The sequence below is a fragment of the Melozone crissalis genome, unplaced genomic scaffold (genome assembly GCF_028551555.1).
Source record: "Melozone crissalis strain CALT ecotype California unplaced genomic scaffold, PUWL_Pcris_2 ptg000042l_1, whole genome shotgun sequence".
NCBI lineage: Eukaryota > Metazoa > Chordata > Aves > Passeriformes > Passerellidae > Melozone > Melozone crissalis.
Genome location: NW_026535820.1, coordinates 41,580,744 through 41,605,185, shown reverse-complemented (window position 1 = coordinate 41,605,185; position 24,442 = coordinate 41,580,744). Strand labels below are relative to the sequence as shown.

At 37.8% G+C, this 24,442-nt stretch overlaps 1 protein-coding gene across 1 annotated transcript in view; it reads right to left on the bottom strand.

Annotated features, from left to right (window-relative positions):
• The window catches only part of ADCY2 (adenylate cyclase 2), a 203,498-nt gene that overhangs the window by 80,445 nt on the left and 98,611 nt on the right, over positions 1-24,442 (bottom strand). Inside the window, exon 4 of the mRNA XM_054284675.1 lies at positions 23,811-23,960. Within this exon, the coding sequence (XP_054140650.1) occupies positions 23,811-23,960 (150 nt within the window). The remainder of the gene's footprint in view (positions 1-23,810; positions 23,961-24,442) is intronic.

Below are 24,442 nucleotides of genomic sequence, written 5' to 3'. Positions count from 1 at the left end.
TCGGCTCCAGCGGTTTTCAAGCTTTAACAGGAGATCCACAGGTTAAACAATGTTGTCTATGCATAACCCTTCATCAAAACAGCTCTCTGCCAAAATGAGATCTCAACTCTCTTCCCATCCCTACAGAGAAATGCTTATCAGTGAGCACAAGGTTACTTTGGAAGTAGAGCCCTACCAGCCTTTTCAGGTGAAACTAATTTGCTCCAAAATGAAACCATTTAAAAATCACTGAAGCAAGCACCAGATTTTCTGTTTCTACAGTGCTCCAGGTAAATACCCTAATCCCCAGGCTCCTGCACAAAGGCTGCTCTGCTTCCTCTGGCTCTCTCATGGGATGTGCAATCCCGTGGAGACATCTGGCAAATGTCCCTCAGCACAGCAAAAGATGGGGCCCAGTTTGTCCCCTTGAGGGAGTAGGGCTGTGTTTGAATTCTTGTCTCACATGTTGAAGGGTTTAAAATAGGTCTATTCTTACCAACTCCATGTTCTATGTCTATTGTTTTGGAATCCTGGTTTACACACAGATGCCTGCACATTTGTACATGTGACGATGCATACTGTCAAAAACAATACCACAGCTGCAGCTGATTGATTTTGGCAGCATTATTTGTGATGGCAGATATGGTATGGATTAATGACATCTATTCTATGATCATTGCACTTAAATAGCTTCCAAAATTTTTAGAAATTTGGGAGTAGTTTGTGACTTTTTTACCCAATACTGGTTTTGGTAATTTCCAGCATACATCATCAACATACTCCATGCCTTTATGTAATTTGATTATTTTTGAAACACTGCATTTTAAACATGCATTAACAGATATATCTATAGAAAACTATGCTGACAATTAGTATTGTGTTCCTGTTAAAAGAGATAAAATTATAAGAAATGAGAAGGCAGTATATACTAACTGTTAACATTTTACCATGTAATTCACAGTACCATAATTTAATATTCATCACTGAAACCTCAGCATACAGGCACGTAATATCAACTGTTTAAGCTACAGGGACTGTAATTCCTAGAAAGGAAGAAAGAACAAAAAAAATTACATCTTTAATGTAACAAGACATTAATTTTCATATTTAGTTTCTGCTCCAGTCCTCTTGGTGAATTTTTCTTACTGCTTAAAACTCTTTCTGTATGATATTATGTACTTACCTTTTAGATAGGCATTGCTGTTCTCACCATTTACATTACATAATTTTGAAGAAAGCAGTGAAATGTGAAACTGCTATATGTTACATTTTAAGAAATGCTATAAAATATTCTTCTTGATTTTTGTTAGCAGACTATTTTTATTAACAAGCAAGAGGTAGCTGATTTCTTTTTCAATCCTGGGTCCAAGGTGCACCTCAAAAATAGTTTCTTCCCCACAGAGCCTCAAAGCTGTCTTTAGCAGCACTGGCACTGCCACATCCAGCACAGCCTAGCAACACTTCAAATACTGAGTCCTGCCAAGAAACTACAGAACATATGCTCAATACACAGATGTGCTCTGATGAATCAGGGCCATCCTACATATTCAGATTGGGTCATTGCAGAACTTGCTTGATTGCAGGTTGCAATATCAGTATTAAAAAAATAACTTTTTTTTTTTTTTTAATCCAAGGTGTGTGACCAGAAGGGAATGCTCCACTCTGAGTCAGGTGGATGCATCTAAATGAGAGCCACTTAGAGCTGCAGCAGAAAGAACCTTTCAGAAGACTGGATAGAGAAATCAGGGAAAAAGCACCAAGAAGTGAGATATTACTCGGCTGCAGTGCACCAAACTTCAGCATTGCCCACTTTGTTGACAGAAATATTTCCTAAAGACTCTGATGGGACTTGCTGAGGTTGTTTCAATGATGGAAGCCGCTGCAAGCAGAAGGGCTTTCTAGAAGAAGGCTGTCGGAAACTGCCCTGCAAGGACTCAATATGAGATTTATTTTCAAGTTTGGTATTTTCTCTGTTTCATCAGCAATTCTGAGCTAGCCTTGAGTGAAGAGTAAAGTTATTCTAACTTATTCTAAGTAACTTTGCTGTAAATAAAACTTTTCCTTTTTTTGAGACTGGCAGCTATTCCATCCAAGGACCTATGAGTCATGCTCTGTCATACCAAGTGTGGCTTAAAGTTTGAATAATCTCTCTCAGTGATCCAGCAGGTGAAGCCTCTGCAGCTGTGCCTACTCCTGTATGGACTGCAGTGAGCAAATTCTATAAATCATTTGGGGCAAAATGTTGTGGTGTATTTGGGAAATTGGAGAGAAACTTCCATTGCAGAAGCTCATCCCTTAACTAACAGCTGCTATTCAAAGAGGGACACCACACATACAGAAGGCAATTATTATTTAATGTTTGATAGATAAAGGTCTGCATCTTACGTGTCTGGTGAGACATGAGTTCCTCTGCTATTCTCCCCTACTGTTTTCCTTTTGCAGTGTCCAGGGAAGCCCAGTGCTTTGCTCTGAGACTGTCTGCTGAAATATTGACAGTTTCAGGGCAAGAGCTCAATCTTCCTTGCACAAACCTTCCTCTCCCAGCAGGACAAAATTCACTGGACTCAGGGCAGTAAAAGCCACCCAAACCAATCACCTTGCATCTTCCAGCACAACTTCTTCAAAGTTTGTTTTTCTCTCAACACTAAGGGGAAGGTGACATTTTTATAACAAGTTCTGCTGGTTTCAGTTAACTTTCCTGATCTATAGGTTCACATTTGCATTACCCAGGTGCTTGTTTCTAGTATCTCACAGAAGCACATTGAAAGGACAACTCCCCAGACATACAGTAGTACGTGGTACAGAAATCCAACACTATGTGCAATACAGCATTTTCATGTCTCTGCACCCAGTGCAGAAGGGAGTAAACAGAAAAGAACAAAATACAGTCTAGGGAGATCTGAATGACCAGCAATTAATCATATTTCTTCAGTGTGACAAAGGAGACAGAAAAAAAGCCGTGCCAGATGCCTAGATTTAAACTACCTTCAATTACCTAAATCTGACAGTTGTGCCTTTTTTTTTTTTTTTTTTGAAAATCATCACAAGAATATATTGGGCTGCACCAAAAGCTGGGAGCCCAGGCTACGCTGCAAGATGGAATAGTAAAAATAGTGGCTACTTGCAAACACTAGACAGAAACACTTTTATGAAGAAGCAAGAAAGATGCCTGCTATTTATTTCATACTAACAATTGGCTCTACCCTCAATATCTATGTTATTTCATAAATAAATCTGGTTATATTAAAGTGAGAAAAAGAAAGTCCTGTAAATCTGCCCCTTATGAATTCCAGTAAAATTACTCCTTGAGTATTCTTTTCATCCTCTAGAATTGTACACAAACTACTGTCTGTACACCTGCATGCTCAGGCTTTATTTTATACATGAACAGAGACCTAGAAGTATCTTATAAAATAAAGCATATTTATTTACAGATTTCCTTTGGGTAGCATAAAGCTCACTGTAAAAGCTGACAGATCTCCACATTGTGCTGTACTACGTGACACTACAGCACTTCTGTGAATAGCAGCATGCAGAATGGTGGCACAGGCTTCAACAACAAATTATTGCTTCTGGGACTTGTAGATATTTTATGGTTGATAAGCAACTTTCACTGAAATGTTTAAGTTTCAGAGCAATGCAGAAAGCTATTTAAAAATAATCTGATCATGAAACAAAACTAAAGGGACATGAGTGACTTTAAAAAAAAAGCAACATTGAAAAAAATTCTCAATGGGGATAAGTAATTAAAATTTTAAATCTTTGATAATGTAAAGACATTTGTCCTGTCCCATGCCTGCTTAGTTTCTTCAAGACCCTTTTGTGAGGGATCTTGTCTTCCAGAAATACAGGCAGCCAATTAAAGCAGATCATTCTCACCCATACGATTTGAAACCTTCAGAGAATTCCTATTTTTTTCCTTTACAAAAGCTGTCTTGACTTTTATTGCGTCTATCACCCTCACCCAAATCTAGCATTCTACTTCCACCAACATGCCCAAACAGACACTGGGTTTCTAAATCAGTAATCCTCTGGCCTCCCTTGGAGCTCTGCAAAAATTGGTATCACAGCTGTCTCCCTCTTGCCCTGAGCTATCAGCACAGCTCTGGGTGACAGACTCCACGTGAGAGGTGGCTGCAGCATTTCAGTTGTTTCATCCCCGAGCTTCTTTAGGTCTTTCTGCTGAATACACAGACAGGAGGATTCATTACCACTTATTTTATCTATCTATTACTTGACCTCTCCTCCTCATGCTTCACCTTGAGATAACTGCTGCAATTAGCCTTCCATAAGTGTAGAAAATCCCTTTCCTCCACAATGAGCAAAGAGGCATTAAAAAAAGTATTCAGTAGATTTACTATGGGGAATGACATGGCATAATCCTGAATATGAACTCACTCTGACAAAGATAAAACAGTTAATTTCTGCACAGTTTAAAAAATACTTAGTGTTTCTTTCTAGTAATTGTTAAACTTACAGTAACATGTCTTCTCAATGCAAATTTAATTTTCTACAAAGATAATTTAAATTTTTTTTCTTTTTCAGTATCCCCTTTCATCTAAGCAAAATTTCAGATGCTTTTTGTACTTATTTAAAATTATTCTATTACCAATTTTCACACACATTAACAAAGTATAAAACATTAGGAATGGATTAAATGGAATTATTGCTCTTTTATTCCTTTTAGCTTTTGTTTTATGGTTGGTCCAGAACTAACTAAATTAATACTTTTTTTTTCAGTGGTGGAGGAAAAGTAGCTTTCTTACAATTGATTTTTAACATTTTAATGAATTTTCAAGGAAACAGAGAAGGAAAGCTACACAACACAGTTATCCTTTAAAACAATTACTGTTTCTTTTTATACATATTCCTTATCAAGGGGTACTTGAGTGCACCCAAGATGACTTACAAAAGTTTCCTACAAGGGTAGGAAACTTTAGTGTGTTTAGGGCATGGCTACAGATAGCTTTCTGAGTGAGTGCCTAACTCTTTCTCCTATTTGTACTATATATAACTAAGAAATGCATACCAGCTTACAGGTTCAAAGGGCACATGTATGACAGAATGTCTCAAATTTGTATTTTTCCAAATCCTTAAAGCTGTGACTCGCATAATAAAGCTAAAATTAAATCAAAACACAAAATAACAAAATCCTACTTTGTCCCTTTTCATTCTCATGTAATTTATTATAAAATTACTCTTTCTATATCTATGTATCTATATATGAAAAAAACTGTTCATTTCAATAAATCAGTGTACTTTAACAATGGATGTTACATATTCAAAATATAAGTTATCCTCCATCATTCAAGGCCAAGTTCGATGGGGCTCTGTGCAACCTTGTCTAATGGAAGGCATCCCTGCCTGTGGCAGGGGCTTGGAAATAGAAGAACTTTAAAATCCCTTTAACTCAAACCATTCTATGGTTTTAAGTCTATGCCCTTTGAAAAGAAGGAATTAACACCCTGGCTCTACAGCTGAAAGGCTAAAATCTTCCTTTTATTAAAAAAAAAAAATTTGCAAGCAAATTCTCCTGTACAGATATTGCCCTGCACAGGGATATCAGATACAAGACAAGCTAGGAACATGTGGCAATGGGGATACAATGGCAACTCTGCACCAGTTATAATTACCACAAAGTGATGGGTAGAGTGGGGTTACAGCAGTCCCTGCAGGGATCTTTGTTAATCTGCTCAAGAGCACATCTTTCACTAAAGGGTAAACAACCCTGCATCGCTGTTAACACAGTTAGTGGCTCAGAAGAAGCTCTCACTGCACCTACCCTGCAGCTGAAACCATAATGTTCCCAATACCAAACCTACCTCAAAAAATAAAAACCTCTTTGGTGTATTTTAATTATTTTTTTAAATATGTGGCTTTCCAGACAAAGAAGCAAATTCATTCAGTAAAGTTGGGCTAATCAATCATACAACCAGCTTAAGCACCCATTTACATGGAATGAAAAACTTGCATCATATCATATCCATCATATAATTTAATATATCAATCTTATAATTTTATTTCCTGCTTCCTAAAAATGTGTTTTATTACTGACAGGTTGAAATTCTGGCATCATTTAAGAAAAGCCACCATACTGCAGTACTGCAAGTGAGTTTGTGCATTTCTTGTCAACCAAAGTTTTCATTTACATTACCCTCTGTTTTTTCCTCTCAGTGAAAATGTGCTTTATTACAGATACTTGCCTAGTTGTATCATTATTAGGGTGAAAAGTTTTAAAGTTTTAATTTATGAAAGAAAATTTCAGATATTTTGCCTGGAAAGGGAGAAAAACAATGAGTCACTTAAATGACAACAATGATGTGTAGAGTCTATGCTTATGATCAAGAGAAGACAGAGGAGTTTTGCAATGGTTCTCTCTTTGAATCCAGCAGCAGTGCAGCTCTTTTCTAAAAAATGTAATATACTAAACAAAGTCAGCAACTGAACCATATCCTGATCTTGTACTGAATTTTTCATGAGTATTAAAAAAACCAAAATTACTTGAGAACTCCACAGTAAATCTCTTTCCCAGAGATTTCCATTCTCATTCCCTGAATGTCCTTTGAAGCAGGCACATGAAGACAAAGATGCTGCAAAAATGAGTACCAATGAGTAACAGGGGAACTCTGGTCATGTCCTTTCATTGACTAAATGCTTGTCCCATCCTACACAGAGCAAAGGTGCTCAGCAACAGCCTTTCCAGACCTGAAAACACAGACTAAAGTGGTTTTGAAGTCTGCTGTGCACACACATTATGATGTCTGTTTTCTCTTTGCCCCTGAATCACAACTTTTAGTTAGGATTTAAAGAGGGTTTTCTGAATGTCCCAATCATTTTCAACGTGGATTGCATTTCTTCATGTTTTTAAATCTGAGAAGTATCACTGAACTGGATCAATTAATGATAAACCTGGCACTTTCTGGAACAAGTTTGCGGGATCCACAGTAATGCTCTGTCAGGATCAGTCATCTCCAGGAGCTTTGGGGAAACCTGTGGAGAATGAAAACCCTTTGGTTTATGCTGAATGCTGTTTGGGCTTGGGCTTTCTTCATTTTAACAGTGATGTCAGTGAGCAGGACAACATTTTAATGTGATTTTGGGGGTTAAAAGGACGATGAATCTCCTCTGAAAACTTGCAATGTACTTTCAGTAGTGGTGTACATTGTGGCCAGTACTTCAGCTTCCTCCATCCCAAGTTCAAGACAGGTTCACCATATTTCTCACGGCTCTCCACAGTCACAGGTTAATTGTCTAGTTGTCCTACCTCATGGATTAGGTAAGATCCCAAAAGGGCTGAAGTCCTTATCTATTTCCACATAATGGAATTTTTTACCTTGTCACTGCAATTCTGAGTACTTAGTTTACTCCTGCTGGCATAGAAAATAATAGGATGCTTTTTCTGGAAATCATCATAAATTCTCACTATGACTAACAGACATTTATCACGTGGCTTCTACATTTTCATCATCATGTAGAAAAGTCCCTCTCCTTCTCAAAATGGGTACTTGTTTTCCTACATGTATTTGTACAACATCCAATTTTTTACCGAAGTCTCCACCAGCATCAAGCTGACTTGATTTTTTTTTTTATAGTATGTCTCAGACAGTATAGCTGAAGTTTTGCAGATTTTACAACTGCCTGCATTTTACAGCATCCCAAACATGTGTGGTTCTATTTAACTGTCATCAGAGTTTCCTGAGAATCACCTGCTGCATCCACTTTTACATATTATACTACAGTTCTGCCACTTCCTTTTTGGTGCATTATCATTCATATTCCTCCCACTTGTCAACCAATTCACCTTCAGACAGTCATATCTTTAAAATGCTAATATATTCCATGCTATGCAACAAGGTGCTTCCGTCTTTTAATGGCTAGATGAACATTTTAACTGAATGGAAAAAATTAGAAGGAAACTGTGGTGCAGTGATTTATGTGAGTAAGTTATAGTACATCTATTTATAGCATTACACAGCTTTTTTATGACAGTCTGTTGGTATAATTAAGAATCCTTGCACAGAGTTTGAACAAAAACATAACAACAATAATATTTAATTGCATTTTATATGCAAAAATCAATGGGGCTTCAGCTAAGAACAATATGTTACTCATATGCTACTGATTCTAAATTGGGTTGTGACATACTGTTTGTTCCTCAAACTCACTGAAGATGCACACATTCACTTACAAAAACTCCAGAAAATGCATATGGGAAAGAAAAATGAGGCCTACAAAATGAAGAAAACAGAGAGAAACTTTATCACAGGACACACACACGATAAGCAACCAACTTCATTAGGAAGGCATACATTATTAGAGCAAGAAATGATTATATATAAAGAAAGGCTTAACCTAAAAAGCTGGTATAAAAAGAAAACCAAAGGCTTACGATTTTGATTATATTGTTAGAACAATGAAAACCTCAGAAATCCTTGGACGTATTTGAATGTCACAATAACAGCACCAGGCATACTAACTCTTGCTTTCTATTTTTATAACTCCTCTAACAAGTTGAATGTATTTTTTCCCCATGGTATCAGTAAACAAATGTTCCTTCTCACTGTGTGGTGTCTGTGGAAGAATGCATTTTAAAATAACCTGAAAGAATAACTTAAAAATGCAGAAAAACTACTGATGCAAATTTTAAAATTTTTTTGGTAAATTTAGTAAAGTGAAGTTATTATCAATTTAAAATTCCATTCTTCACAGACAGATTTTGCCCAGCAATCCCTACACTTCAAAATCAGTGATGAGGAGTTACTCCCCTGGAGTAAATCTCTTTACTGTAACTGCCTTTAAAGAGTGCTGTCAGTGTGGAGAGTGCTACAGCTGCACAGAATCCCTGTGAGCACCAGGCCTTTTTCTTAATTACGTAAAAAAGGACGTGCAGCCACAGTTGCTGCAGCATTATCAGCCCTGGGCTGCCTGAGGGTTCCCTTCAATGCTGTAAAGGGCATTATTAAAGGTATCTGTGACAGGCTGACTCACAAACAAAACCAGATGTGACCTATAAAGCAAAGGGAATTTAACAAAACCTATTTATAACACTATTTTCCCTCAGTCCTCTCACATTCAAAAGATCACAGTAGCCAATAAAGCTCAGAACTGGGAAGGGAGGCAGGTGTCAGGATCGACTTTGGCTACAGCATTTCTAAAGGATCAAATATATGTAACTGGAGAAAGGCACTCTTCCAAACCTGACATTCCTTTCAAACATTAGGAATAGAGAAGAGCATGAAATCATTAAAAAACATGACAAACAAAGTTCTGGAGAAATAACTCTCTGAGCAACAGAAAAAAAAGATTTTTGTTCTCAAGGAGTTTAACACAGAGCTGGGAGGGCCAAAGGAAGACTGAAATATACTGCAAAAAGACTCATAAAAACTATGTAACTATATGCTCCTACCAAAAAGAGGGAATTGGAAGATGCAAAAGAATCAATTCTGGGGTGGAAATCAAAGAAGTTAATACAAATTAATGCTGGAGTAGAACAGGTTTTAGAGCAGAGTGACAAAATGAGCAAGAAAAATTATGGGGGCCATTTTCTGATGATACCAAGTTGTTTGTAATAACCAGGAGAAAGTTGGGACTGGGAACAGCTGAAGAATGGTCTCAGAAGACCAAGGCCTTGGTTTCACAAGGCACGTAGTGCCATGCACAAAGAGCTGTCACCAAGAGCTCCCTCCCAGCCAGCCCCACCTGCAGCTGTTATGGTCCCAAGCCCTTTCTGGGAGATCTCTGCTTCCTTTGGGCATGGGTGGGAAGCTGAGGACCTGCAGAGGTGGCCCCTGGGGAAAGAGGTCAGTAGCTCTGCCACAGATCCACTGCAGAACACAACTAAGTCCATCAGCAAAGCTGGGGGTATCTCCAGGGAAATGCGTGTGGAGAAGGGCAGGAAAAGCCAGACAGAGAGAGGAGGAAACAAAAGGAGAGATCCAGCAGAGGGAACACCAAGATCAGCAGAGGAGGAAAAGCTCCATTCTGGAGCAGACATCCCCACTGCAGCCCAGCGCCAGACCAGATGGATATGCTTGATAAAACTGCAGCCAGTGGAGAGCCATCACTGAGCAAAGGAAAACAATGAGGAGGAAACAGCAGCTGCAGAGAGGAGCTCCTGTGTACTGACCACCTTTTATCCCCCTCCATGATGCTTGAACAGAGTAGGGGAGCTGGGAGTGAAGGAGTAAAGTTGAGCCTGGGAAAGGTAGGAGGAAAGATGACGCTTTATTACCTGTCTCTTTTGCTTCAACTAGCCAAAACTATGTTATTGTCAGGAGATCAAATGTTTTTTTCCCCACAGTGGTAATTGATAAATGATTTCCCTGTCTGGATCTATAGGCTTCCCCATTCCTGTTTTTTTCCCCCCTGTTTTCTACCCCTTTCCTGCTGAGGCTGGGGGGCAATGAGTGAGCCCCTCAGCAGATATTTGGCTGTGGGCCACGGCTAAAACACCTCAATATTACACTTTTCTCTAAATACTACAGGAACTTCTTATTTAGTGTTGAAAAAAAGGTTGGGACTGTTAAGCACCATTTGAGCCTGAAAATTTATTATCCGGTGTAAAGTCATCAATACAGTACTGCCGCTAAAAGCGGAAAATTAAAAAACACTACACAAATTTAGCACTGTCTTACTGCTTGAGCAGTCACATTTGACGACCTATAATGAGAAAACTGGTAACTACTGAACTTGAAAAATCTAATCAAAGTAGCAAGGAAGAAGAAACTTTAAAACAGGCACACAGTAATCTGAGATTTAGACTATCAGAGACTTACTTAAGCAGTCACAAAATTAAACTATGCAGTCAATAATTAAAACAATCAAAAGGAAATTATTCTTCACACCTTAAGCAGTTGAAAAAGCATGCCACGGGATTTGACGATATCAAAATTGGTTAAATGCAACATCAATTCTGGTTCATTAAGTAACTGGGTCATACATTTTCTTGCACTCAGATAGATCACTGGGGAAGCATCTGCCTAAGATCATCTATTCCACTTTTTCATAGGCATATACTTTTGTTTTTCTTTCCCCTGTTTCAACCAAGCAGGGATGCTCACAGACAATGTTCAGCAATAAATCAAGGCTTACTTACAGGACTTCTACAATTAGCTTAAAGAACTGGGAAGGAACTTAGCCTGAAAATTTTTCCCCTAGTAAGCTTATGTAGCATGACCCACAACACACCATGGCCCATAACACTTACCCAGCCCATACCTCCTGCTGTTGTTAAGTTTGCCATAGATAAATACACTCTCTTAAGGCTCCTCTCACTCATATTTTATGAGCAGCTTCTCATACTCAAGGAGAGGATGAGAACATTCAGTAGTTGGGACTTTATCTTTTGCATTTTAGTGTTTTCAAAATATACTATCCTTCTTTATGCAGACTATCAAGGGCAGAGTAGCAGGCAGGTCATTGCACATTTTTGAGGTTGTTATTGAATGGCCATCTAAAAATATGAGGGGATAAGGATGCTGAATACAGCTTGAACAGGACCTGCATGTCAGATATTCACAAATATTTAAAAACTACTCTGATTAAACAAAGTAATTACAGTAGTAGAAGTCAAACTTCTATTTTCTCAAAGAGTAAACCTGTCAAAGTTTTCATAGGGCAAAAGGTCTCCGTGAAAGATTGTACAGGAAATAAAATGTACTTTGAAAGAAGAGGTATACATGAAGAATGTGAGACGTGTCCCAAGAGATGAAAGGAAGCATGGAAGAAGACACCTATTTACTGGCAGAAAGAGGCATGAAAGGAGGAAATGGAATGTTTAAGAGTACAAAATTCCTTTTGAGATCATTTTAACAAAAACATCTGAGAAACACTAAGGATGCTCAAATGCAAATGACAGGAAAAGGAATGCTCCTCAAAGTTATTTACAGGATGGTCTGGGGTACTCAAAGTGATGAATCTGGAAAAAGTCAGTGGCAGTTCATTGCTCCATCAGATTTCATTACTTAGTGTAAAATAGAAAATTCAAAGCACTAGATATAAATAACAGTAGAGGAGAGAGGCAGTAGTCACTTTATTAAAATACAGAGCAGCCACAAATGCACGATAGCTGGAAGCAGAAGACTCTTACGCAGTCAACAGAATTAGACTGGAAGATCCTTCAAACACACACAGTTGCAAAAAGAAAACACTAGATGGTGTTAAGGAGGAATCTAAAGTAACAAAAAGGCAGGAAGAACATAATTTCTTGCAATTCCAAGGTACAAGACTTGAGGGATCTTGCAGACTTCCCAGTAATTAGGGAAGGGCATCAGTGTTGCAGCTATTTTGGTTTTTTTCTTGGATCAGTTTAATATCATACACAGACAGCTGAATTATATTAATAATATTTAAAATATGAAACCATGTTAAATTGCAGTTGTTCAAAGCACCAGGGGCAATTTTCTTTCTCTCACTTTAGAAGAAAAGAAGATGAATACTACATATTTATATTATATATTGATTACAGCAAATAAGCAAAAATTACTTCTCAACTTTAATTAAGTGCATGGTGGCTTATGCAACTACACTCTAAAAGCAGGAAAACTGCTAGAATGGAGTGGTCAAAGAGAAATGAAACCGTGGAGACAGTTCCAGTCCAGCACTGGTAGACAATGGAACTGATTTAATTAGGGATTCCATCTGACCTCCAGTAACTTGATTTTTAAACAAACTTTTGGAAATGAAAAGGTAAAAGGACAATAGCACATTATATTCCAAGGTCCTCATCCTCTGAAATGTCAAATTGTGCTTAAAAAATCCCCATAATGGTGCCAAAGTATTTAGCATTATAGAAAATCACATGGACCAGCTGGAGAAAGTTAGACAATACAAAATTGTCCCAAAGGCCAAGAAAACATGTCCTACAAGCCACAGTGGAGGAAACTGGGCTTGTTTGCCTTTAGTAGTTACTTTATCACTTTAGCAATAACTGAGAGGGGCCAATAGCCTTCAGGCACACATAAGGTTGTAAAGGGGAAAGGAATAAACTTTATTTATATCCAATGCAATTCACAGGCCTAGACTGAATTGTGGCTTATTAAGACAGGCAAAAGGGAAAACACTCCCCAAAGATAAAAGTAGAATGGAACACATCATCTAGGAAAGGTATAGAAGCTCCAGCAAGTTACGACAGACACACTTGCTGAGGATGTTTCAAATACTCTGGGTCTCTTCCAGTACGCTGGGTCTCCAAGCAAGGAGAAAGATGAAGTCACCTCTTCATATCTGAGGCTTATTTTTCTATTATTATTTCTAAATATTGTACAAAAAACATTCTGACATCTGAATAAAGCTTTCTATAAATTGTATTTGAAAACATATCTAGTAGGGTCCACTCTACACTTCCAATTCTGCTCATGAAAATTCTTTGAACATTTCAGTTAGACACAAATTTTAAAAGGAACAAATTAAGTCCACAAAATAGGTTCCAGTAGATACAAAAGACATGAACGTAAAAGTTGTAAATAGTTAAGCCTGTGGCCTTTTGCATTCTCTCTCACTTCTCTTTCCTTTTTCTTTTTGAATCTCTGCCATCTGAAAACACATTCAAATCAGAGGAGGAGGTCGGAAAGAATTCATTAGTGGCTCTGGTAAGGATTTAGAAAGCAAGTGTCAGGTTTCAGTGAAACAAGGAAATTCAGGGAGAGGAAGTTCAGAGAAAGTGTTTACTGTCACCATTACTGCATTTTAGTAAAGTCTAATTTTCATCAAGATTTACTTTTACTTTCACCTCTAATAATGCACAAAGCTTCATTTTAACTAGAACTACCTCAAGAACAAATGCAGCTGTAATTCTTGGGTTTGTTTCCCTTAATGAGGCAATCAGACTATTTTTTTTTAACAAGAGGACATTTGTCAACGATAATGACTGTTCATGTGATAATTTAGATTTACACAAACATATGATTTACTGTTATACAACATTCTGGTTTAAAAATTAGCACCGAAGCACAGATTGAATGGCTTGCAATCGAACTTCCTGGCAGATTTCTAAATGCAATTTACTGAGAAACATATTTTTATGTCGAGTATTTTGTGTAGCAAGCCTGACACATCACAAGTTTCCAGAAAGCTACTTGATAATCTGGAAGATTAAATGTAATACATTTAACAAAAAACCTATTTGCCTCAACATCCCTACACTCTGAGAGCTGCTGTACACAGTCATTCTGTAGGTGTGCATATGCCCACGCATCTGAGTCTGGACATGCACCTTTTAGCTCAAAGACTGACAGAATCACCACGCCCATATCACCTGCCCTTCCACCCATATAAATTCACATTCCTCCCAATCTGAGAGACCTTTTATTTAAAAGAAAGCTAAAATATAATAAAATACGAAACGCAGCTCTAAGAACCGGCATGGCACACAGGCTGTGAGCATCTTTGAGGGCAACACAGCTCAAGAACCTCTGCTTATTATTAAGTAGTTTTTCTTGCTCATTTCCTTAAGCATCCACATGCACAATTCTTACCAAAACCTCAAGGAGAAATGGGATTGCTTGAAGAGAAGCCTGGCGAGCTACAGGAAAAGATTCATTTTCCTAACACCATCTTGGAGCACAAACAGGTGAGTCCAATGATCACTCCAAACGGCAGGAAAGGGTTTTTTCTCAGAAAGTCAAATCTGTGGGATGGGGTCCAGACTCCAAGTTAGAAGGCACTGACATGACTGCAGTGCAGCTGCAATGCACCTCAGCAGGGGAACAAGGGTGACAGCCCTAGCAAAAACCAAACTCCTAAGGGAAGGAGTGAGAAGACTGTACTCCAAGTTCTTTCAGCTTTCATAGCAGGTCTTAGAAAGAAGTTAGTCTGGAACACAACCAGCTGAGCTCCCCCTCCTAGAAGGTAGCTGAGGGGGCTTCTATACTTGATATCTACCACTTGGGATGTGCTTTTGGTTGAAAGCACCTGGGAATAGTATATTTTGCAGAGTTGTATTTACTCCTAATGGTTTTTCCTACAGTGTGAAACCTTTCAGATCCAGAAAATTGCTAAAGGAAGGTAGGGGTTTGGGGTGAAGAAAGAAAAAGAATATTACAAAAAGAGAAAGGCAACTGGTTTACAGTCTAAAAAAAGTTGGAAGTAATATCTAACTAGGCCATGGACAAGGACATGAACTTTTCTAGAAAAGTCCCAATATAGCCAGATTCCCAAGAAGATCTTAAAGGCAGTGACCACACCTTTCCATTATATCCTGAGCACAGTAAAGCAAGGAGGAAGAACACAGTGACACACAGGATTCAAATGTACCCAACTTAAGTTGTTCAGTTTATGTGCACTGCCAGTGTCAATGTCCAAGTGAACAACCATTTAAAGAACAAAATGTATTAGGATTGACATAAAGGAGATATTTAGAAGTCATATGACTGTTAACAATGTTAGAAAAGTACATAACTTTTTGTAAGCAGTGCCACACAAGGCATTTAAAACACCCAAAGGAAACAAATTCAGAATTAAAACATCTATTTACAATACAGAAGCATTTATGTTGGAAAGCAGTAGTTCTGGACAGAATAGAGAGTTCATGGTACATAACCCAAATGAGCAGGATCTCCCAGCATGATGCTGCTGCTAACAAGGCCAATGTGTCCCTGAGACTTATAAGAAGACTTTTTTATGGATCTTTAGCTCCTCAGGTGAATATAATTGACAACAGTGTGTTCAGTTCACTTGCTATAAAAATGATACAAAAAATCATGAATCATTAAAAGGTCACAAAAATGAACAAATACTGGAAAATCCTCATTATAGAGAGCCCTTTAAAATGTTTTAGGTTGTTTACAATATTATAAAAACAATTATGATATGACTGAGCAATTCTATATGTAAAAAAAAATAATCAGGCCTCTGGATTATCAAAATCTGTGTGATCTATGTGTAGTTTCTGTAGGCACAATACCCTGTAATCCCTATCTGTAGAGAATAATGTTTAATGTTGAGACATAGCAAGGTTAGTAAGGACAAAGGGATCTAGTAGGACTTCAATAACTTTTATCTGGAAATAAAATGGCAATTTAAAAATGAGGCAATTAATGAACAATTGAAAACTTTAGACTCACTGTCAAAAGACATTCTCTTTGCAAAAAGAATGACTTTTCACCTATTAATTTTAGCTTTTGTAATGTGGCTGACAAAATTGCAGGTGCCATGACAAAAATTAACATTTGCCTGTCAGCTATGTATTTCATCCAAATTATCAGGATATCTATGAAAATGTGGTACTTAGTATCTGTTTAAACTACACATTTTCCTCATAAAACTAAGCAACATGACTCATCAGTTTATCTGAACATGTTAAATGTAATAAATTACTGCAGATCAACACACAGAGAAGCAGCTGAAATCTCATCTAGTTCACTGCAAAATGCTAAATGACCTTTTCTCACAATGAAGTCCTGAGGTAGAAAAAAAGATTACATGAAAGAACCAGAGTGTCTCTATTGATCTGTGAAGTAGATACTTGCACAAGACATTTGCTAAGCCATTAATTTCAGAATTGTGGACAATATGAGTGTCTTCATGTAGGTAACTAGAGTTCCAATATTGGCATCTCTTCCCTTACAGTGAAGTATACATTCCCTGGGGTGAAAGGCACATTTTATAATATTTCAAAATATGACAAAGTTTTATTTCTACATGAAGAGTCTCTCATACCTCCAACAAACAATTCAGCAGAGAAAAACTGGGAAAATGAAGGTTAGGAAAAGTGGTAATCTCTCAATAGTGCTTTGCTATAAACTTCAAGGTCATTTCCCAGATCCCTGAAAAGCACTGATAGGTAAGTATCCCACACTTGTTGGAGCTGTGGAGTTTCCCACAGTAGCAAAGTGCAAAGCTGCCAACCACCCTCCTCACTGCTCCTCTACAGGGCAGAAGCTCCTAAGCACCTTTCCAGCAGTGAATTATTATGAAAGAATAATTCCAGGGATATAACCAAGATGCAGGTTGCTGATGTAGTACACGATCCTTTTGCAGGCAAGGACCTGAATATCTTTTCTGCCTTACAAAAGCTCTGGCCAGCCAGGCACATGTGAAGCCTCTGTACCTTTCAATCCTACCTTTGTTACAGCTTTTTGACCTACAGGTCTTGGTTGTGACATAAAACTTGAAATCAAAGTTTCAGGTTTATACTAAATATTGAGCCTTGGGAGAAAATTAATTTCAGACTCTTGTTATTGTGGTATCATCTTGACTATTTAGTCTTTTTCAAATTCTTCAGTGACTGGACAACCTGAAGATAACAAAGCAACAACAAGTATCTACTTGATTATCAAATCACTCCAACTTTTCTTAACAAACACATATTCCTCTTGCAAAATTAATATTATTCTCATCAAAAATTAGGAAGAAAAACATTATTCCTGGCATTACATTTCTGTAAGCAGAGTCAGTATGAGAAACGTGGAAAAAATTTCAGTAGCACCTGATGGGACTTTTTGTTGATTCAAAAAACATTCATTTTATAGGATATGATTCGAAGTGATATTTACCTTTTCATTTATTTCTATCTGAAATCATAGTATTCCTGTATGTCATGGCACTCTGTTACAGGAAAGACATTAAAGAAAACCTGAGACTCAATGAAAAAGGCAGGATGGAAGTGACCTCTTGAGATCCACAGTCCCACATATTGCTCCAAACGTGGCCAATTTCAACATTAGATGAAGTTGCTCAGATGTAGCCCAGAAAATAAAATTTTACCACAATATCACAAGCTCTGTATCTGAGCTTGCCTTGCCTGATTTTCAGTTGTGGCAGCACCTGTCTGGGGGCCACGTGCCTGCTGTTTCTCTACATTGCCTTAACTCTGGGAGTACCTCAGGCCTGACACTGTGGGACAAACAAACCCTCTGGGGCAACAGGACTGGGGGACAGCAGAGCACAGCCTTAACTGGAAAAAAACTGAAGAGGAAGCAGTTCAAACCACCATTATTTACATCTTCCTAATGAACTCGAGACCTCTTGCTGAGAAACACCTGCTTTCTGCTTTATCAGTAACACTGATATCATTAATTTCAGGATCTAGAGGGACACATGAAGCATAATACCCAAAATCTAGTTTATGGACTAAAAGGCAACAAGCTTGATAATGTACACACCCACGTATCTAAAGCTAAGAATTTATAGTTAATTTACATTTCTTTATAGCATAACTGAAACCTTACCAGTCTAATTCCAGTATCAGTATTACTCTTGCTGTAATTATTAGGAAAAAAAGAGAAAAAAACAATAAAGAAAAAAATACTTTTATATTAAGAAAGCAAAGTCCCAGTAGTAATAATATGGTTTAAATTGTTATACATACACTTCTTAGTTTACAACCCTTTTTCTGGTAAAAAAGTCTTATGCTTTAACTGGTCCTGTGGGTCCCAATGTGGATGGGTTTCAGCCTGGCAGTTGTGGTGAGAGACTTCCAGCAGGCCATAAGCATCTGCAGCCCTTTATGAGGAGAAATACGATGCTGATGGTTACTTCTTCCTCAATCTAGGATATCTTTGCAATTCTTTTTTGATACCTGATCACACACACTTATACCTTGTTCTTTCTTTGCTGGTCTGCAAGTCTATGCTCTTGCTCTTTGTTCCCCCTAAAAACACTTGTGACTATGTACAAGTCTGTATTTCTTCAAATGTCTAGTGCTGACTGGGCATTTATAAATCTTATAGATCTAAATAGTTATAAATCTGGAGCCTGCAGTGCCAAGCCTGTGCACCATCTCCAGTCACCACGTGCAAGTATTGCCCCCCACTCATTCTGTGTGTTCATTTCTTAAGGCTTCTGCTATCATGTCAGGTCTGCAATTTTCCACCTTATGTTGCAGTTGTAAATATCTCATCCTTCACAGAGTAGTTGTTCATTATTATTACTTACATAATATCTATGTTTTGGCTGTGTCATAAGGAAAAATGAATTACCTATAAGTGCCTTGTCATTAGAAATATTGCTATTGCAGTTAAGTAAAAATAAAGCTCCAAGAATGTAAAAAAATACAAGAGTTTTAACCCTGGGGCCTTGCAAACCCAGCACAAAGCCCGTGGCAATGGCAGTACTGTATTGTGGGGTACATAATTACAGAAAATTGAGGGTAATACCAGAGAACAAGGGGGATACACTTGAATATTTTTTGCATAACAACTTTAGCTATATTTATGCTATTTTGTGTAAATTAGTGTGGACTATGACAGTTATTATTATTGTAACTAGATTTTTTTTGTATTTCCATTAGATTGTTAAGGCTTTAATTAGCCTAATGAGATTCTGAGCTCTATATTTGTCTCGTGCACTCTTTTGCTCACAAGAATTGAAGCATAAGATCTGATACAGCTAGGACTTCAAAATCTCTCTCTCACAGATTCCAGCATCTCTCCAGGCAGCCTTTCCCAGAGTTTAACCCTTCTCTTGGGGAACAACCTTTTATCTCCTTCCAGGCAAGATTTATCCTGTCACAGCTCAAGCCTATTGTCTCTCATCCTTTCACTGTGTGCCTTTCAGAGAAATCTGGCCACACCTTTTGTTCAAACTCCTCTGGTACTAGGCAGATGTTAGTTGTCCCCTCCAAGCCTTTTCTTCTCCAGGCTAAATACCTTGAGTTTCCCAAGTCTTACCATCTGTCATGACCAGCAGTCCCTGTAGACCTTCAGTGAACCCTGTCCAGTTTCTGTTTGCATATTCCATCCATCTCTCCCATGGTCCACCATGCAAAATTCAACACTTCCCCAGAACAGGCTTTACTTCTAGTACTGACACGTTGTCATTACAGTACAAAGGTTCCATATTGTTATCTCCTTATTGCAAGAGTTGCATGCCTCCTTGGTGTTTCTCATGGGCATCCCATCAGAGCACTGACTCTTCGTTCTTCTCACAGTAGCCAACCAACTCCACTACCCCTTTCAAGCATACATCCCACTCTTTTGTAGCACTCTTCTTCTCATTGGTTACAGCTGTGCCTGTTAAAGTCAGGCCTTTTCCTAATCTCTAATAATTGGCTCAGCTGCAACTCCTTAGAGATAAGATTACTTTCTACACTACCTTTATTTTCTTATAGTCTATCCCCCTACACTGACACATCAATTAACAGAAAGGATCAGCACCACACATGTGTATGAGCTCAAACACTGCTGAAGTAATAAATGGAGTATAAAATTTAAAAGAACAACACTAGTTTTTGTTTTTCCCATTTACTAGCCTTGAAGCTATGAGGAAAAGGAAAATGAGGAATCTCTTAGAAAAACAATTGTATATTCATGAAAATATTAGTAGCTTACCTTTTAAAATGCATTGATTAAACTTGCAGGAATCCACATTTCATATATTAGTCAAATTATGTATTCCAATGTTTCTGTTCTTTACTAATAGCCTTAAGCTTCACAAATGTATGAGGTTCCTTTGTTTGGATTAATTCAAAAACAATTCTGAAATATTTCGGTTCCTCTAATGAATGGCATTGCTTCACCATGTTTCAGTGAAAAAATTAAAATCCCACTCAATGATTTGAAACCTCATTCATTTTCATCTGCTACCAGAATGTTGTTTCTAAAACCATCATTATACTGCCTCCTTCTCAAAGACAGCATTTCAGAGAACTCACTGAACACCAACACCTTATGAACACCTCCCTGCAATGTTGTAAGAACCTCTCAGTGTATATTCCTGTGTCTCACGATGCAAAGCCCCAGAAGAGAGAGAGAACAGCAATTATACTGCTGTCAGCGTTAAGATCTTGCACTGAGCACCAGTGAGTCATTACCCCTACAAACTGTCAGCCAGACTTTTATCAGGGAGACAAATAACACTATGAGAGGCTATTTTAAATATGTATCTTGGAATAAGGCTGCAAATTTAAAAGAGGTCAGGATAGCTCCAAAATTTCTCCTTTATAAACTCTGGAAAGACATAAAAGGTGTGTGCGAAAAACCAAAGTGGGCTTTGAAAATACTGCTTTTCACCACAGGAGTTCAAAAGCGGCCCCTGCCCTGCTGGGAGTTGTCACCACCCGCAGCTTCCCATCCCTCTGGGGGCAGCCAGCCCTTGCTGTGCCCCCACAGCAGAAATACACAGTGGTGTGGGTACAGTATGTCCAACTTGTACCTCAGTATACACACCCCTCTCCCCCCATTTCACCTTTTTCTAATGTACATTGGTCTCACTAGAAAATAATGAAACTGGGGGATCTCTTCAGTTCTTTGGCATAATTGTTTACTGGTATTTTAATAGACTTATCTACTGATCTATCAAAATGGTGCTCTCAAAAAGCCTATTCAAAGACAAACAAAAGAAACCCCAATAACTGAAAAACAACAGTAGTCTACATTTGTATGTCTACTCTCAAATAACACAAAGGAAATTCACAGAATAATTTGAAACATAAATTTTACATCTTTTGAAAACAATTATAAAATACATGGCATCCATGATCTGCAAAAATGTGCAAATTTGACCTGGAGCCCTAAACATTTAGAAGTACATCCTACGCTCTGCACTTGTACAAAAGTAGCTTATGCAAAGTAAATTAAACTAAATTAATTTTTTTGTTCCTGTTACAGAGATGTAGAATCAAGGGTCATGCTATAACCTTTTACAGGCTAATAAAGGCTTTGATCAAAAACAATGCTTTTTAAAATGCACCGTGCTCTTTCATTGTATCCCAGTTCTCTAAAAATAGTCACCAGTATGATTGACTTGCTTCCTGAATACTAACAATGTGGATGATCTTTTGTATCCTCCTGGGAAAACAATCAGTGTTAAAAGCAGACTAAAGTACATCCACTGCTGAACTAATGTCTGCAAACAAAGACGTGTGTTAATCCTGAAGAAAAAAACCAGCCATCTTATGAAATAAATCCTCATTTTACCTTTCCACATTTAAATACCAAATGTTCCTAAGTGTGATAATATGGAGGCACAAGTCTTCATTTTTTGGTTGGGAAAAACTTGACAGGAGATAAGGGACATATATTAAGGGGTTGAGGAGATAAAGGCCAAAGAAATCTATAGAAGAAGATCTGAAGATCTAATGAGCTCTTTATGAGCTCACTGGAGGTTGAAAAGATCACTGACTTCCACAGAATACTTGACTTTTTTTTCAGTAAGACATTGACCTATCTGTTACTAATCCAGCCCTGCAATACACTACCTAGGGCTGTGTAGATGTCTTAACTGATTTGATAGATTTAATCCTATCAAAATACAAACGTGACAACACATACCTAAAGATACATATATATAATTAAGAACATATGAGAACAACATAAGAATATAAGAACATAAATAGAAGAACAACATTTATCACTTTTTGCTTTTTTCCATCTTGCGAGGCTACAGCATTTTTAAAACACAAGTACTACAAGCCCCAAAGAGGAAGTATCTGTCACACAATTCCTGATAGTTTTGCTTCTCTTCACTGTCAGGTTCTCAATCATTTCTGCAAGATGTTCAGTAGTGACAGTACACCAAAGCGACTTTCCAAAGAAACTAGTAATATTTAGCAAAATAATACACATTTGCAGAGAACATCAGCTAGAACCATGTCTGCTGTAAGTACTGTCTTCTTACAAAAAGCATCCTTACTCCTTTGAATTCAGCATCCAGTAACACTACCTGCCTGCTTCTTGCAGATAAACCAATGTGTTTCCTATTCTTGGAGGGAAAAGCTACCAATATAGAAACCCAGGCCCTTACAACTGAGCTCAAAGTCCACCCATTCCCTGCACACAGCTTTTGGAGGCAGAAGTGCAAAGATAAATAACTGCTCTTACAAACCTCTCCTGCAATAGCACCTTATGCAAATTTTGTATCTAATAATCATAACTTGCTTTTACTGTAAACTGTCCTCCTTAAGATTACTTAAAATATTTTGTAGTAACTTCAGCCAGTATGCAAGCCAAGCGCCCAGCAGAATAAGGACAGCCCTCTGAACACACAACCTGGTAAAATCCTGGTGTAGAACTTCCATTTGCTTATTTTAAGAAAAAAGTGTTGGTGATGGATCATGCAAACCTTAATTTAAAGCAGATACAGGCATTTGTGGGACAGACATGACAATTAAGGTCAGCTGGGACACACGAGGTACACACAAGCATTTTTGTGACCACAGACACCTGTCAGTGTCTCTATTCTCTGATCCTTAACAGTTCATGGAAGTTTGAGTCTTGGTGACCTTCAAAGCAAAATGCACCTATCTTCTTTACTACTTGATGAACTGATTTGTATTTCAAATTCTCTTAAATGAGGCATCTATCTGTCAGGATGATAGGCACTGTACAGAACTTGCAAAGAGAAAAAGAACTATATAAAGCAGTCAGAAAATTCTTTTATTTAACTGCTGCAATAAATGACAGTATCATTATGCAATTTCCCTAACTCCTCTTAACAAACCTGACCTCTAGAACTATATCACATGATTCATCAGTATTGTGGATTCAAATATTTTTCAAAAACAGTGCAATAATATCTTCCTGCAGTGATTTGCAGCACTGGTCTTGGGCATGAAGAACTGAAGCACACATGTACATCTCACAGCTCATTTCATGAGGACAACAAAAGAGATGGTGTGCAAACAGGATCTATACAGTGGTTTTAACTCTTTTTATCATAAAATATTTTCATAGAACAAGTGATAAAAAAACATATTTTGACAACAGAAATAACTGTAACACTTTCCTACAGTCAGATGGAAGTTGTGCACAACCATATTCGAAAGACTTGGCATGTTTCATGTAGTTTAAGTAATTCAATAAGTGTTTTCCTATTAACAAACTCGATTACATAGCAACAGACAGGAGGAAAGTGTTCAAACAGAAAAGCACACCCAGACAGGAGTGTTCCTTTACCTGTTGCCTCTTCTCAAACTCCAGCTTGATACGGGATTTGATGCAGTTGCACGTGTCCTGATACGTCTGCTGCAGCGCGAGCTCCATGAGATGCTTGTGGTACGCTCCTGCCAAGTTCCCGCAGATAAAAATTATTACATTTGCCAAGATCTAGGGGGGATTAAAAAAAAAAAGTGTCAGGGAATTTATATAAATATATTAAGAGAAATTAATCCTAGCTTGCAATGAAAGATTGCTGCAGTTACGCATTTTGCTCTTGTTTATTTCTAGCCAAGGTTAACCTTTCAAAAGGCCTTTAAAATTAGTGGCAACATCCCAAGCAATAATAGAATCACAGAATCAGTTAGGCTGGATACTGTTTTAATTTAGGATTAAACGGGAATGAAAATGAACAACATGTTTGCCTACTCAATGAGGTACACGTTTTCCAAAAAAAGACTTTCAGCTCATGTTAGAGCTTACTGCTGAGTATTAATTAGGTGGGATCATCACCTACTCATGTAAAACAATAGCTATGGCTCCTAATAGCAATATTGGAAGCCGTGTTGTTGCTATGCTCTTTTAGCAATGTTTTCTTTTGCAGTGCCGTATGATTAAGGGGTGAAAAGTTTCACCCACACACATGGAAAGCC